The following is a 16809-nucleotide window of genomic DNA, read 5'->3' on the forward strand; positions in this document are numbered from 1 at the left end:
ACCCTCTCAGCCTGACCCCACTACCCTGTGGGACTTCCCACACCTGAAGCTGCTCCTGCCAGTCTCCTGGGAGATCTGCCCTCCCCCTGCCCTTGAAGTAGCTCCAACATTCCCTTTTTTTCTTATGCTTTCTCTGTTTTCCAAACACAAAGTTCATGTAGAGACAGAAAATAAAGTCCTAATAAAGATGTCTTCCCCCAAACTACCAGGTTCTTGAAACCAAATGCAAACCCTCCTGTCTCTGTTCCACTCAGGCAATTGTTTGTTTTACTGCTTGTGTCTCATCTTGTATCCTAAATGGTTCTTGTATACATCTCGCCACATCTCACATATTGGAAGTGTCTTTGTGGCAAAGGTGCAAACTAAATGTTCCACAAATATCAGCTGACTATGTTAGAAGTCTGCCAACAAGGCTCAGTTAGGATTAGATTCCTTAACTCAATATTATAGATATGTTCCTTAATCATCATTATTGTTTCTGAATGCTGATATTTATTTTGTTCTTGAATCTTATTATGCAACTCACCAGAATGTTCTCACAGTGTTGTGCCAGACCACACCCATGTGATTTTGCTTTGACTCTCCAGGCACCTGATAGCAGAATGTGATTCTATCAGGGCTCCAGAGGCTGATAGCTTTAAAATCCAACAACATAACCAGGCATAAATGTTCAAGATTAGTGGTCCACAATAAGAGAAACAATGACAGGAGAATCTTTTCCTTCACTCATTCAATGATGAAATTTTAGCACTCTGTGCAGCCTCTGTGATGATCAATTAAATACATTTTTCATTTTGAGACAGGGTCTCAAAAGAGACAGAGTGGCCTGGAACTCTCTATGTAGTCCAGCCTGGACTCAAACTCATGGCAGTTTTGCCTCAGTCTCTTGAGCCATGCATCACCATGTCCTGCACAAATAAATACTTTGAAAAACATGAAGTACATAGAGACAATAGTGCCACCTGTGTATAGGGACATGTACAGCTATTTCATTTCTTCCCCCACTTTCTCATTTATGAAATCAGGTTCTCTACTCCAGCGTTTCACACTGTCCAGTTAATTTTAAGAAATTTTAGGAATTATAGCAGCTGAGTGAAGGAGGAAATCAGAAAAGGGCATGAAGTATCAATAATCAGTAATCGCAATTGGTTGAATATGTGGACTTCATAAGAGGAAAGAAGTTTGGCAGTGATCATAAAAATCTATTTTGATTTTCTTAAAATTTAGGAAAGACTTTTGAGCCCTCATTTTGTAACAAGACTGGGCAGGCTTTCTTCTTCATATTCTGTTTTTATTTTTCCCGTTGACATCTTCCAGGGAAAATGCTGCGTGATATGATTTTTTAAGGCTAATTTGCCTTTTTAATCTTAAGCAGTGTCCCTCTTAAGCAGTGTCCCTTACTACAAATTAGCCTCCTATGCCCTCCCTCCCCTGAGCGAGGGAGGATCCTTCAAAATTCCTAACAGGCAGCTCTGTGGAGAGATGGGAGGGAAGGGAAGGGAAGGGAAAGAGGAAGGGAGGGAGGCAGAGAGGGAGAGAGAGGTAGAGGGTGTCTAGCTGTGTGCATGTGGCACGAGCAGGGAGATCAGAACGCTACAGAACAGGCAGGGGAATTCCATGTTCCTCGTAAGTATGTTAGCCCCACAGGGAGCTGAGCTTGACAGTCTACTTGTAGAGAAGTAGATTTGGGGAAGGTGGAAAGGGTCAGTTCCTAAGTGACTTCCTCCTTGCCTAGGGTGAGGGCATTTGCTGATCTTCAGTGACTGCCCAGTGCCTCCTGGTCAGACTCGGCTCTCTCCCTGCCAGATACATGGTTTTGCAGAAGGGACACACCTATCTGCAGGAAAGAAGAAGACACTGACCAGATTGCAAGCGGTAGGTTGTGACATTCAGCATGTTTATGCAGCAGAATTGCTGAGAGATGCGGAGAGAGGGGGGTTGCTCAGGCTGGCTGATTTATCTGCAATGGGGAATGTTTTATTTTAATTGTCAGTTAAAAGAAGAATTGTTGCCTAGGCTAAGGTAGCAGTTTAAAAGGCTGCGTTCTCAGCTTTTCCATCTGTGTTTGATGTGCTTCCTGTGTGCATGCAGCTTAGGACGCTCCGGAGGACTCACCTTTAAATAACCTGCAGCCTCCTATTTTCCTTCTTTTTCCATTTTCTTTTCTCCCTAAGCACAGTTCCCACCCCATCTTCTCAACATCCCCCTGCCCACCTCCCCTCCCCGTGGGAAATGTGGCCTAGCTTCACCTTGAGCCTTTTGCCCCCTAAGTCGGGATTTCTGGCTGCTTTGCTGTAGGTGTCTGTGGATGCTCTGTGGCGGCCCAGGTGGGCTGGGATTGATTCAGCAGGATTTGCTTGTGCATGGGAGCTGGAATTGGAGACCATGGCAGTGCAGCTGGTACCGGACTCTGCTCTCAGCCTGCTGATGGTGAGTGTGCTGGGAGGAGGTGGGGCCCGGCAGCGCCCACGCCAGCCTGCCCTGATGGGGCTGGGGCCTCCATTCTGTGCTGCTGCTGCAGACTGCAGACATGTTACACATGGTTCTGCTGCATCCTGCAGGATCTTTTGAAATGATTTCTTGGGTCAGAAGATCAGCATGACTAAGCACTCACAGGGAAGAGAAGCAGTACATTGGCCATTTTAGAGACTTGTTGCTATTTTGAGAGTCATGCTTGCAAACAGGTGCTAAGAGCCCCTCAAAAATAGATAGCTAGGACACCTCCCCCTAGCTCCACAGTGTGGTCCCTTGGGCTTTTGGGTCTAAATTCAGAGAATCATGTTTGTTTGTTTGATTTCTTTTCATGGCAACTGTGGAATTTTTCTTGTCTGTGAATGGTTAAAAGGATCTTCCTTCTGAGTGCCCACATGTCTGCTCAGATCCCTATAGAGAACCTAGGGAGGTTTGCAGTGGCCCCTGTGACACTTGGGCTACTGAGTTGAAGAAAACACCTTTCCCATCTATGGTTGACAGGGAGACCTTGGCAGGCCTGTCCAACTGACCTACTTATGCCTCTCTGTGATTTTCTTCATGTTAAGAAAATTATTGCTTTCAGCATTTTGAAGCAAACAAGGACAGTGGGATCACCTTGTAACCTGGTTGGCTTTTTGCTTTAGCCTGGGTTCAGTTTCCTTTTGCTGTTGTTTTGTCCCCCTGCCTCTTCCCCTGTATGCAGAGTAGCTCACAGGATCTGGCAATACCACTGTCGGAAGTGGCCTGCAACAGCTTGGCATAGAAGTGTTCCTAACATTTACACAGGAGATTTTATGAACAGAGTCTAAGTACTGCTGTGTGTATTGATCTGTATTTTCTGACTGAGAAAGGGAGGGGCAGCTTGGTGGAGCCTGATGAGTTTATTAAGGCAGTTTGCAGGAGTAGGCAGTGGGCATTTTGCCTCCTTGAGGGAGAATCACATCAAATTAAGGGGGACAGGTATCCTGGTGCTTTGTTACCCAAAATGTCATTTGGTCCACAGAGTCATCTGGATTGCCTGATATTGCATGGGCCTCTGTGACTTCAGATTCCACTGGGGGAAAGGATTAGAAGGAACAAATGAGAAATTGCTGTTCACTTGCCTTCTTTCTTCACTAATGTTATTGTCTGGTGATGCTTTGGCTGCCATTGGCTAGTTCTGGTTAAATAAGTACCCAGTCAAGGCTCTGAGTATTTGTGATGTGGCTAGCATTAAAATGAAGTCTCTATAAGGAATAGGAGGCTTTCAGGAACCTGGGACCCTGTGCACAAAAATACACACACACTCACGTGCATGCATGCAAATATTTGTTATATAGTACAGTTCAGTGGATCTTAATCCTACAGTAGGTTCATAAAGAGGAAAAAGTTTTCTTGAAAAAGAGTTTTTCAGGGAGAGTCAGGCCTGCTTACCTCTACCTCTGCATTGAATGAAGGCTCCTTCATGCTCAGATATGTATCTGTTTTTCCTCCAAGACTCTGAGAATAAATCCTTGGTACCCAAGCAGAATTCAGCTCAGCATCCTGATTTGGCCATCCCTGCTAAGCTCATTTGCTCAGGTTCCCAAATATCACGGTTGTTGTCCTGGTTGTCTCTGCAGCTCAGACCTTATCCTCCATTTGTTAGTGGCCTCTGCCCTGAGATCTCTCCCTAGCACTCACCCTCCGCCTAGATTAAAGAACTGTGTCCTCTTCTGTTTCAGAAGCCAGCAAAGTAGCTCTTGACACCATTAGATTAGAGACCCTAGAGCTCCCAGCATAATTGGAGTCCTGATGCATTCTGTGCTTCATATTTGGTTCGAGGAAATTTTCCCCTATGGCCTTCAATACCTTTTCTCTTTTTAAGGTTAAATCCCAGTGTAATTGCTTTCCTGACATGTTGCATGATGAGTCACAAAATTTATAAGGAAGCAGAGAAGAAAAGAAAGGAGGAAAAGAGGCCATTTGGTACAATTGCTTTGGCTATGAGTTCAGGAAGGAAGCTAAAAATATGATTATTTATTAGCTCATTAATCAACCAATTGGTTCTCAGTATTTATCAAGAATCTGTTCACTGAAGAGAATAGTCTGGTGTAATAGCAAGAGCCAAAGCCCATCAATGCACGGTTTGAGGAGAGGTCAATACCACTTTGGCTGATTGCAGTTCTCATTTTGTGCTGTAGAGTCACTGGGTTGCAGGGTAACTGGGGACACATTTTGCCATGCCCCTTGCTTCTGCATAAGGAGGCAGCCAAAGTTATTTTCAGTTTAGACTCTACATGATGCTGCTAGCACATGTTTATTTGGTTCTGGAAGCAGCTAAAGTCTGGGGGCTGGAGAACCCTGTGTTCTGTCTCCAGCAAAGATTGGATAATCTTCACTGTGTCACTTCCTCTCTATGTGTCTCATTTATGTCATTTGCTGCCTGAGAGGGTTGTACTGATCTCCAGGGTCCCTTTCAGCTTCACTGAACACAATTTAAGATCTTTAGGGATATTGTCTAGAACAGAGCTCTGGACAGTCAACTCAAATACTTTATTCAGCATTATGTCTGAATAACGTTCAACCTAGCAGTTGAACATCCTTGCTTTTCTAATGGTAGGATTTCTTCCCACCCATATGTCTTTTCTGCCAGGACAAGGATGTTTCATATTATTAGCTGAAATGAATGTCAGTAAGATTTATTCCCACTCTGTCAAGAGTCCTACCCCACAGGAGCCTAATTTATTCTGTTAAACAAAAGTTGTTGACCTTTGGACAGTGCCTAATGTACCTTTCCAAGATGAGTTGGGTTTTTGGGACAGGTCATTGTGAGCAGACCCTGACCATCTCAAAGTGGGAGAATTTCACTAACTCTTTCAGTGCAGAGATAACAGTAGGAGGTGATGATTGTCCATTAAAGGCAGAGCCCCTCAAAAGAAGGGTCTTAGAGAGGAGACAGGTGAAAGTGGCAGAGATTGCCTCACATACAATTGAAAAGCCTCCCTCTTTCATTTCTGCAGAATCTCAGTAAGCAAAAGAAGGTGCTGCTGTGCCCCCACACTGTTGGGAGCCTCCAGCTGGATATGACTAATCACTGAGCAGGAGCTCTTGGCTATGTGTCATCTGTTGAAGACACATGAGTTTAGGAGAGCTGCAAGATCTTAAACACATAGAGTCATAGATTTGAAGATCATTTCTTTAAGTCCAGAATAAAGATGCATGATCAAGGAGCTATTATGCCATTTTGTTTCTAGATTCTAGGACATGTAGATGAAAATAGTCTTTAGTGTCAGTTTACCAGCCAGGAAATAAGTAATTCAACATATGCTGTTCCGTAAGCAAAGTGTCTTTATATACATTATCTCATTTAGTCTCTTCCATGACAAAAAAATCAGATAATCAGAAATTGAGAGCCTGTCAGTAGTCACACAACTGAAACTGATGGTCCCAAGTCTCAAAATCGAGGTTCTTTGACTGCCCATTCTCCCTACATAAGCTCCATACATAAGCTCATGAACTTGACTCTTTAGACCTTCTAACGTTTTGGATGAGCCCCTCCTCATCAGGTCATTATGCACTTTCTATGTTTATCTGTGAAAAATTTTGTCTTCCAGTTTAATCTCCATCATTTTCTATGTTGAAGTATAAAATACAGATGATACTAAAAACCTGGCTCAAGATTTCTTCTAGACAGAAGAAATATTTTTATATCCACAAAGGACTTGTCATGTTTTCAAGGTTCCATTATCTTGGACTGTATTTCTAAGAAATTGCCAAGAATCATGTTTAACAATAGGAAAATTGAATAGGTAAAAGCTTAAATTCACAGGTCAGAGAAATTAGTGTGTGATTATTTGTAATGAATGATATAAATCAGATGATCCTGAAAGTTCTTTCCATTCTAAAATTTTAATTTCAGATGTCTGGTTATCTTTCGAATGAATGAGCTCCATGTTCTGTTTTGAATAGATTCCCATTGACAACCTGCTGTCGTATAACTTTATCTCCCTCATTTTATTTCATCATAAATTCTTTCTTCAGCCATTTTCCTCATTTAGACATCTTCTTTTTTAATTAACCAACAAATATTTGCTGAGTATCTGTTCCATACAAAAAGCATATAAATCAGCCACTGATTTTTACAAACTTACAATCCAATTAACAGACAGGATGGAGATGCATGGGTACTGTTAGTGCAATTTTTAAAATGAGAAATGTAGAGGACAACTTCAGAGAATCACAGAAGGGCTATGACAAGGCAGTACACAACTCATTACCATGTAGCACTGGTGTGCTCTAAGTTCAAGGATATGGGGTATGCTTGGAATGGCAGGAGTGACTCTTGACGCTTACATAAGCTATTGAGGGACAGGTACATCGTGAGAGAGGATTCGAGGTGCAGGGTGTTGGTGGATTACAATGGAGTCCAGATTGTGTCTGGAACACGAAGAGTTGACTGGCTTGGACAGATTTCTTTAGAGGACAAAGGGTTACAAGTCAGAAAGGCAGGTGGAGGTATTCTGCCAAGAACACTTAGTAAGGTGTTCTTGGTTCTTGGAGGAACCAAGGTCCTAGTTATTTAGTATCACTAAATAACCTAATGTTCCTCTACCTTTGACCAGTGACAGGTCTGTCTTCAGAGTTTGCAATGGATTTTCCCCAGTTTCTAAGTGGCAAAAGGCATAGAATAAAATTGAGCTCTGTCTTTTGCCACTGTTGTCTTACTGGATGTTTTCAACAATTTGGGTATGTCAGATACTGTGATGAGATGAAGATGAGGTCCAGAGAAGTTAAATGGCTTGTCCAAGATGCCACAGATCACTTGTGATGAAATTGAAAAGTCATCTTGATTTTCATGATGGTTGTCATAAATTTGAAAAAGTGATATTGACACTCTCTATCGAAATTTAAAGAATAATGAGGACATGGTAAAACAAGGTGTCGCCATGTAAAAGACGATGTTCAGAATGGTGTAGTCTAAGCCTGGGACCCAGGGCAGAGGCCCGGATGCTTGGGTATGATACTAAGAAGTGGTTCGTAATGGCATTTGTCTTGCTGGTTTATTTAAAGAAGGATAATTGTGGAAAATCTCTGAGAAATGTCATGTCATTGCTACATCTAAGTCAGTAGCTAAAATCCTTCTTAAACTCAATTATCTACCTTCTTAAGATGCAATTTCTTAATTTGTGTATTTAAAATCTTGATATTAATAGTTTCTAGTTAGTGTTCAATGTACAAATTCATCTCTTTCAAAGGGTAAAATTTGAAGTCAATGACAATAAAACTCAAATCATTTTTTGCTAGATATTTAAAATTTTTCATTTTCTGACAAATCTGACTCTGTAGGTTTAAGCAACAGAGACTAACTCAAATTATCAGTATTAGCAAAAAGTAAAATTTATTGATGGATGTCCTAAGAATGAAATAGCTTCCAGAGGAAGCCAGATGGAGGACTTGAAATGATGGCATCATTTTGGCTGTTTTCACTGACTCTGCTTTTGTCTCTGTTGGCTTTAGTTTCTGGCAGGTTGCAGGTTCTTCCCCTAGAAGCAACCCCAGGGTAACATATTCTTGGAGTTAGTGAACACAAGTAAAGGAACAGGACTCTCCTTACATAGTGGTCATCGCTTATAAGCTCTGTTTGGCCTTCTTGAATAATGGGCTTGTAGTGAGTCAATTACTGGTCCACGGGTAAGGATTTCTGACTAAGCAAGTTGGCGTCTGTGTCTAGGCCTTTGGGGAAGAAGGAGGTGCATCAATTAGCTCATAACTCCACCTGAGTCACATGGCATGGGATGGACAGGTTGTAGGAAAAGAGTTATTTTATCAGAAGTGAGGCTGGGAGGCTGGCAAGGCAAAAGCAATAGGTGCTTACTTCAATGGTCTTTGCACCTTATACCCTGTCATCGGGTTCCTATAAAACTAGTCAGAGAGGTAAAACATCACTGAATCCTAAATCATGCGTACAATTTCTCTCAAAATAAATATAAATAAATTGGGAGAAACCCAATTGTGTGAATTTTCATGCTGGGTTGAACAAATCTCACTATCTGTAAAATGAGATAATGAGAGCCCCCACATAAGAGTTGGGGAAATTCAATGAGCTATGCATGTAAAGTGTGTAGCACTGCTTTTGGCCCAAAGCAAATGCACAGAAAGTGTTAGTGACTGCTTGCTTTTTCTCAAAATGACACGAAATTACCATGCATCTGAATTTATCCCTTTGGACTCCTTCATGAGCCAAGCTCAATCTAAAAAAAAAAGTTGCCTAATTCTCTCCTTTGACATCACATTATCTGAGCAATAAGTGACCACCTCTGGACAATCCACCAATGATTTAGAAAAACAGATGTTCCTAGGGTCATGGAAACCATTCTAGTCATGGGTAGATTTAAATTTGCGTTCCTGTTTTAAATAACAAACAAAATTACCCTCTGAAGAGGGATGACTAAAATATGAGCAGCAATATGTTCTCTCTGGCAAATGTAAAATGCATGTCTTTCAGGCCTGCTACCCATGATGGGGCAGCTATGAGTGTATCTCTGCTAAAAATTAATTGCACGGCTGCTTTGTGAAGCTCAATGGAGGTTTGGAGAGCATCTGTTGCGAATGCAGGTAGCAGTTTCCCATTGAATTCTGTGCCAGAATATAAAGTCTAATGGAACATATGGTATTTAGCCTGGTCGTAATCAAAGGTCTTGGAAGCACTCTTGGCCAAGACCATGTGATACATATCAAGCAAGAGTCTAAATGTCAAGGTAACATTGGCTTGCAACTCATGTTGCATTGTAATGACTGCTTTTTACAACCATGGATATTGAAATCTCTAGTTTCACAGTCTAGACCTAGAGAAGCAATTTCCTGAGTGGGAGATCTAGTTCATCTCTCTCAGCAATATTTACCTGCGTGATTTTAACTATCATCTGTACATTAATAACTTCCAAATCATATCTTTGGCACAGGCCTTGCCCCCAAGCTCCTGATGACTATAAATCCAAGTGCTTATCAGATTTATTCTCTTGCTTAGGGTATCTCAAACTCAGCTCCTTCCAAAAGAGATTTATGGTTTTCTCCTGGGTCTATAAGTCTTGTCTTGGTTGTTGGTAGCACCTTTTGGCCTGTGGCCTGGGACTCATCTTGACTCTTTGCTGTGTCTCATCTATCTGGTTCAGTCAGGACCTTGTGCTTGCTAGGTAAGTATTCTACCACTTGAGCCTCACCTCAAATCCTATTACTTTTAGTTTGTCTTTCAGATAGGGTCCCATGCTAATTTAGCCCTTGCTGGCCTCAGACTATAATCTTCCTGTCCCTGCCTCCTGGGTAGCTAGGATGAATGGTGTACACCACAATGGCCTAATCCCTATGCTACTTCTGCTCTCTGAATTTCACTCTACTCTGGCTCCTCCTACCCATCTCCCTCTCACAAGTACCTGCAGAGACTCTCACCTATCTTCCTGCTTCTAGCCTCTATAGACTAGACTTTTTTCCAAAGGAATATTTATAAAATGAAAGTCTAATTTCTCTACTTAAAATTCTCCAATGATATTTGACTATATGTGGGATATAGTTCAAGGTTCTAATATATCACATTAGTCTCTTAAAAACCTGGCTTCTGGGCACACACCCAGCCTCATGTCCCACCATCCCCACTTCTAGTGACCCATTAACAGTACCAAACTACAGTCATGTAGTACTTGATGGGGACACATTCTGGAAAATGAGTTGTTGGGCAATTTTGTCATTGTGTGAACACCGTACAGTGGACAAACCCAGATAGTATCACTCAATCACTCAGCACGGCCTCTTGACGCAATCAAGAGACAGGGGAAGCATGCAGTGTGTTGAGGTGTCAGGCTGATACAGTGTAACAGTTCACTGTTTTACAGTAATATCTTAAATAAGTAGGAATACATCCAAAAATAAAGATAAAAATATAGTCTAGTAAATGCATAAGCTAGTGACAATAGTCATTGGTCAGCAAGTATCATGTATTGTACACAGTTGTATGTGCTATTCTTTTATACAGCCGGCCACACACTAGGCTGATCTGCACCTTGATCACGTGATGCACCTGTAAGTGATGCCTGCACTACAGGATTAGCAAGCTATCATGTCACTGGGCAACAAGAAATTTCCAGTTCTGTTATGATCTCATGGGACCACTGTCATTTATGCACTCTAGCATTAACCAAAGCATGACTTAAATTGGGCAAATGGCTATAGGGCAAAGTAATGGTATCACCGGGCACAGGGAATGAAGACTTTAGAGTTAACAGCCATACATATTTATAAATATGGACACATATATGTGTATATGTTCCATTATTTATCACCATGTGATATTTAACGTATTTATCCATTTTCTTTAATATATTGTGTCTCACAAACATAGAGTACATCTCATTCATTCATTCAATGCATGTTTACTGAGCAGCTATCTTCCTGACAGTGTTTTAGTGTCAGGGATACAGTTGTCAACAAGATAGATAAGCTTTCCTTTGTCACCAAGCTTACACTCTCCTTGGGAAAGACAAAAAACTATAGGCATTGAACAAAAACAGATGACCCATCAAGGAGTAAGTGCCCTATCGTGAATTAAAAATGGTGATTCATGGACAGTGTTTGGGTGACAGCTTTCGAGTGGGTGATGGAGGAAGCCTTCTCTGAGGAAGTGGTATTTAAACTGAAGAGCGGGTCTCATGATGAACTTTTTATACATGCATACAATGTACTTCAATTATATTTTCTCCCCTCCCCTTCTCTTCCCATCCCCCACTGGTTCCCCTCAACCAAACAGTCACCTACTTATGTTCGTGTGCACTGTTTTCTTTAGATTTAGCTTCTGAAAAGAGAGAAATCAATGTGGTATTTGTCTTTCTGAGTTTGGCTTATTTTATTTAAAATGATGATCTCTAATTCCATTCATTTCTTGCAAATGATATAACTTCATGCTTTTTAGGACTGAAAAATTCTCCATAGTGTATATGTATACCACATTTTCTTTATCCATTCATCTGTTGATGGGCACCGAGGCTGATTCCATAGCTTGGCTATTGTGGTAAACATGGGAGTCATTTAGAAGAGTGCACATAATTACAATTGCGTAAGGAAGGGAAAGTATCTTCACAGGGGAAGGAGGACAAAAGTGGGCGTGGGAAGGGAGAGATGAATAGGAAAGATGTTGGGCTGACTGAAAACAGGCATCCATACTGGGGAGGAGGAGGGAGTTGGGACCAGATGAGGGAATATGTTGCAAATGCTCTTGTGAGGATGTGGATTGGAGAACTTAGAAGACTCCTGTGTTCTTAGAAGAGACTGAGTTAATGATGTGTGATTCAGGATGTTTAGTATGGCAGTGAAATACAAGGGTGCACTGAGAGACTGGTGGGAGAAATCCAGTTTGGAGTCCATTGCCTCCGTTTGGGCAGATGGAGAAGAGTCAGTATGGGATGGCAGTGAGATGAGAGAAAAGGGGATGAAATCAAGGAATACTTTGGAGGGAGAACCATCAGGACCCCATAATGGATTTGTGCCTGGGGACCATGCATGTGGAGGAGCCAGCAGGACCAGAGTGCTTCTGGTCAGGGCCATAGGACATGTGACAGACATGAACACCAGTGGGATGGGAAATGCAAATTGAAGAATAGGTTGTGATTCTCTTAGTATCACCAATTTGAAGGTGCTGAGGTTGTAATGGCTTTTTGCCAGGAGAGATGGACAGGTGGAGATTCACACCAGGGATTAGATTTGGGGTAGGGCAGATGTGGGGTGACACTAGGAATGCAGAAACCATGAAGAGAGATCCTAGAGATGAACGAACAGGCCAAGCCCAAGAGAGGAGCATGGCCAGTGGCCCTGGTCAGAAGGAGTTCAAGCTACCTCATGATACAAGGCAGGCTTTGAATGAAAGCATGTTACCTTCACTTTGGAATTAATTTTCCTCACACTGAATGTATAAATCTCTTCATTGAGGTTTCTGCCAAATGCAGGTCAGTGCAGTTCCATTAGAAGACAGTGTCAGGAACATACATGTAAAAACTTACAAAACTTCACAGAGCAGCTGTGAGAAAGGAGAGAGGAGGCGAGGGGAAAGGGAGGGAGAGAGAGAGAGAGATCATTTCTACTGCCCCATAACAAAATCCTCTCACTCTTTGTGACTTCCAATAACCATCGTCATGTTCTGCTCACCAACTCTGTGTTAGGAGTTCCAGTGGGGTACGTGGAAATGGTTTACCTCTGCTCCACACTGGAGACTCAGCCAAAAAGAGTCAGCTGGGGTCTGGACTCTTCTGGAAGTGTCTTCACTCACATGTCTCACTGTGGGTGCTGCTGTCACTTGGATTACAGCTGGTTCTGTTGTTCACAGCCTCTTTCCACATGGCCTGGGATTCCTCATGACATGACTGCTTTCAGGCAGTTGGATGTACACAGTATCCCAGGGCCCAAAACTCAGTTTCTGAACCAGCAAGGGACAGCTGCATGATCTTCTGAGATGCCTCCTTAGAAGTCAAGCAAACTTGTTGTGGCTACATTTTTCTTGGGTACCAACAAGTCACTAAGACTGTATTCAGGAGGAGAGGCTGTAGGCCATTTCTAGATAAAACAGGATCAGCATCGTCTAGGATGTTTATTCTGTGTAACTTGATTTCATTTCCTCAAGGATCTTTCACTTTTTGAATTACTCAGAACCTGTCCTTGGGATTTTATTCAGAGGAAGCATTCCATAGATTTTGACTGACTGAATTTTTTTCCTACGTGTAAAGACTTGCCTTAGGAGTTCTCAGATTTTTCTCCAGACTCTAAACATCTGGGAGCCACATGTGTTTAGTTTTGGTGTGCCTTTGGAGAACACCTAGGGTATGTATAAATCATGAGGAAAGGCCTCATTTGCCTGCTCTGTGACAGCTAAGGTCCCTGGGTTTAGTTTTCATCAATGGATGGAAGCTGATAAAGAAATAGCATTGCTTCCTTTACATGCTTGGTATTCGGACTAATAACCTGTTTTGTGTCTTTATTGCCCATGTGTCAAGGTAAAAGAAGGAACATCACTTGGTATTAGGATTAAAATGCTGTGTTTTCCTTCTGAGGAGTGTAATTGAGCTGTAATGCACATGGCTGAGGTCATTTCCCAGGGATTAATGGGGAGGAGAATGTGTTCATGGCCTGAGGCTGAGTCTCCCGTCATTAACCTGGTTGGTTGTTAATATTGTCCAGGAAAGCTTTATGCTAGGCCATTACAACTAGTGCCGTATGCTGCCAGGCCTGGGGAACACCGACATTACCTGTATCAACAGCTGTTTGTTTTCTTTCCACTCTCATGATTACCAAGGGAAGTTTTTAAACACTTGGTCCAAAAGCATGGAGCACCAAGGGCAAGGCAGATTCGAAGCTGGGGGCCCGTGCAGTGTACATTCTTTCCTACACCAATTTTTAAATTTTTTCTGGCAAAACATGTTTTGTAATTCAGGCTCAGATCTGAGCAAGGTGATGAAGAATTGAGGCACTTCAGAATAAAATCTGTGATTATTTTGTGGACTGTTTTGACCACCTTCTTTCTCTCTAAGGAGCAAGCACTGGCTTCCTTTTCATTCCTTTTCCTGACTCATCTTTCTTCTTAGCCTCTCTGCTCCCTTCCTTTTCCTTCCTTTCCCTTCTCTCTAACAACGTTTACGGAGGCTGTCAATCACGGTATTATGGTCGGTACTGAGGAAACAGGAAACACAGATACATGTGTAAATGCCACCTGGTCCCTGCTGGCAGGACGTTTAGCTGGAAAAACTAATAAACAATTCCAGCACAGTGAGGGAAATGTTACGACTCAGAAGCCATCAAAATCCCACAAAGCATGGGAGTACAGCATAGGGATCTTTACTGAAGTTTCTGGTGAGCATTGGTTGGCGTTTTTAGGAGAAAAATAGAATTCTCACTTTTTTTTCATTTTTCCTATTTTGAGGTATAGATTTAAATATACATATACTAAAGGCTATAAAAACTATAAGTATATAATTTAGAGACAAATTATATTTGGAGGACTTTACCAAAAGCATGATGTCTTACAGCATCAACCAATTTTTATGACAACTGTTATGATTTCTTCGTTTAACATTTGAACGGTATATTTTAGTTGTATAGGGCAGTTTCCTGGTGACATTTCATGTATGCTTATAATATACCTTGCTTAGATTCATCCCCTCCATCATTCTCTCTCATCTCCTCCCTCCTTTTAAAACAAGTTTTATTTTCTATTTTCATGATCCCTTTTTAATGGCACACTGATTCCACTAGGCTGTGAGTGTCATGGGGACAGAAGTTTTTTAGTGTTTTGTTCATACGTGTATTCCACACCTGAAAGCAGTGCCCAGCAGGTAGTAGCTTCTCACTGGTAGTTGCTAATGGAGGTGCTGTGACCACTGCTATTGGCCCTGTCCTGAATCAGGAACCATACTACTGTGGGCTTTGTAAGGACTGGGGTCGCTCCCCACCCCCACGTCTTCCTCTTCTTCTTCCTCCTCCTCCCCGTTCTTCCTCTTCTTCCTCCTTTTTGATATGCCATCCTATAGTTTGTTTGGCTGTAAAATGATGACATTGGACAGAATTCTTCCAAAGTTCCCAACTTTCTATGATGCTGAGTTTTTCTGCCCGAATGCCAACTATCAGGTAGAAGCCATTTTAAGTGATAATGCAATTTTGTGTCAGGGATGGAGACCCTTATCTCTGCTGATGCAGCTGCACAGTAACTTTGGGGGTTTTGTCTGCTGTCATTGAAAGGAAGCTCTTTTAGAAGAAGGAAATAAGGCTTTTTAGAGGTGGTGAGTAATGGTGGTGGCTAGTTCTACTTCTAAGAAACAGCATATACCAATGCAAATGACAGAGTCATATGTCCCAGCAACTGTGTGACATTTTGTAGAGGGAAAACAAAATGCAATGGAGGACTAAAAGCCAAGATCTTAGCTAAGGACAGATGCAAAATCCCTTCTGAGGATGTGATAAGAATTTTTAACTACATCTTAAGTTCCATGAGCAGCCATTAATGATTTTAAGCAGGGAAAAGCATGAACTATAGAAATGTCACTCTGGAAGTCTCATGGAGAATAAGTTGAACAAAGTAGTGAGCCCAAGGGGAGGCAAACTGGATAAGAGAATACTGAGGTCATACAATTGAGCAGCAAAGTGGGCTTGAACTGATGTCAGGCCATGGGAATTGAGGATAGAACATGGATTTGTGACTCCAAGTGGGAGACACAGTGGGAGGCAGAGGTAGGGGGTTAACATAGGCTCCCATTAATAAATAAAATAAACACCTACTGAAATGGATGTAAAATAGTAAAATTCTATAGTTCATGTATGAAGTCTAGAGCGGAAGCTGTTTCCAGGCCCTGGTTCTATCTTTGCCCATACTCTCTTAGCTCTTATGGCTCTGCTCTTATCTGTGAGCTTTGTCTTCAAGCTGGATCTCCTCACATGGTCCCAAGACAGCTGCCAGAAGCAACTGTTCAGGTTGCTTCTTTGTTCAAGCCCATCAAGAGAGAAGAAACACTCCCAAAAATGGAAACAATAAATTCTTTGTTTTCTCAGTTCTAGAAGTGGGGACTGGCATCTGGTGAGGACTTTCTTGCTATGCCATCCCATGATAGAAGGAAGAAAGGTAAGAGCAAGTAGGAGGGGGGTGAACTTGCCCTTTTATAAAAGCATCAATCCCATGCCTGAGGGTGGAGCTCTCATGGCCCAATCACCTCTTAAAGGTCCCACTTCTTAATACTGTTACAATGGCAATTAGATTTCAACATAAGTTTGGGGGGAAAACCATAGCACCTGGGATCCTGAACTGGTCCCTAGATGAGAGCCAGGGAGCCATCATGTTTGTATCAATATCTGCTACAGAGGTTGGAAATGAGGGTCAGTTCCCACTGTCTAACATTAAAGGGAAGGAAGGAGGTGTATAGTTGCTATAACCAATAGTGTCTGCGGCTAGAGCTCAGAGAAGGACACCAACTCATCCCGGAGAACTAGGGGAAAAAGGAGGTCAGTGTGTGTGGATTATAAATTTCTTAAGAACAGGGACTATGCCTCTTTCATCATTGATTCTTTAGCCCTTGCCTTAGTCCTGGACACATACAAAGTGCTGGAAAACATTTGTCAAGTGAGTAAAGGCACCTAGGAAGAGGTAGTATCTGACCAGGGGATGGAGTAGAGGAAGAATTTCAGGCAGAGTGAAAAGTGGTAGCAAAATTAGAGACTCATATATTTGCGTGATACATTTCAGAGAAGTCAAGTGTTTTAGAGTTGCTGGAGCAAAAATCCAAGGCAGGGAAAGGCAGGACATAAGGCTAGAGAGGTGAGGAAGGACCAAGCTTATTGATAGACAACATTTGAAAA

At 42.0% G+C, this 16809-nt stretch overlaps 1 protein-coding gene across 4 annotated transcripts in view; it reads left to right on the top strand.

The window, feature by feature from the left end:
* Positions 1-1525: 1525 nt before the first annotated feature.
* Frmd4a (FERM domain containing 4A) overlaps positions 1526-16809 on the top strand; it is a 601438-nt gene continuing 586154 nt past the window's right edge. The window contains exons 1-3 of one of the 4 annotated variants that reach the window (XM_074056623.1): positions 1526-1626; positions 1736-1875; positions 2299-2430. Coding sequence is in view for 2 of the 4 variants with exons in the window: in XM_074056622.1 (XP_073912723.1) it covers positions 1618-1626; positions 1807-1875; positions 2299-2430 (210 nt within the window). In the remaining 2 variants the exon portion in view is untranslated. The other 3 variants (XM_074056622.1, XM_074056621.1, XM_074056624.1) reach the window with 3 other exon arrangements.

The sequence above is a fragment of the Castor canadensis genome, chromosome 15 (genome assembly GCF_047511655.1).
Source record: "Castor canadensis chromosome 15, mCasCan1.hap1v2, whole genome shotgun sequence".
Lineage (NCBI taxonomy): Eukaryota > Metazoa > Chordata > Mammalia > Rodentia > Castoridae > Castor > Castor canadensis.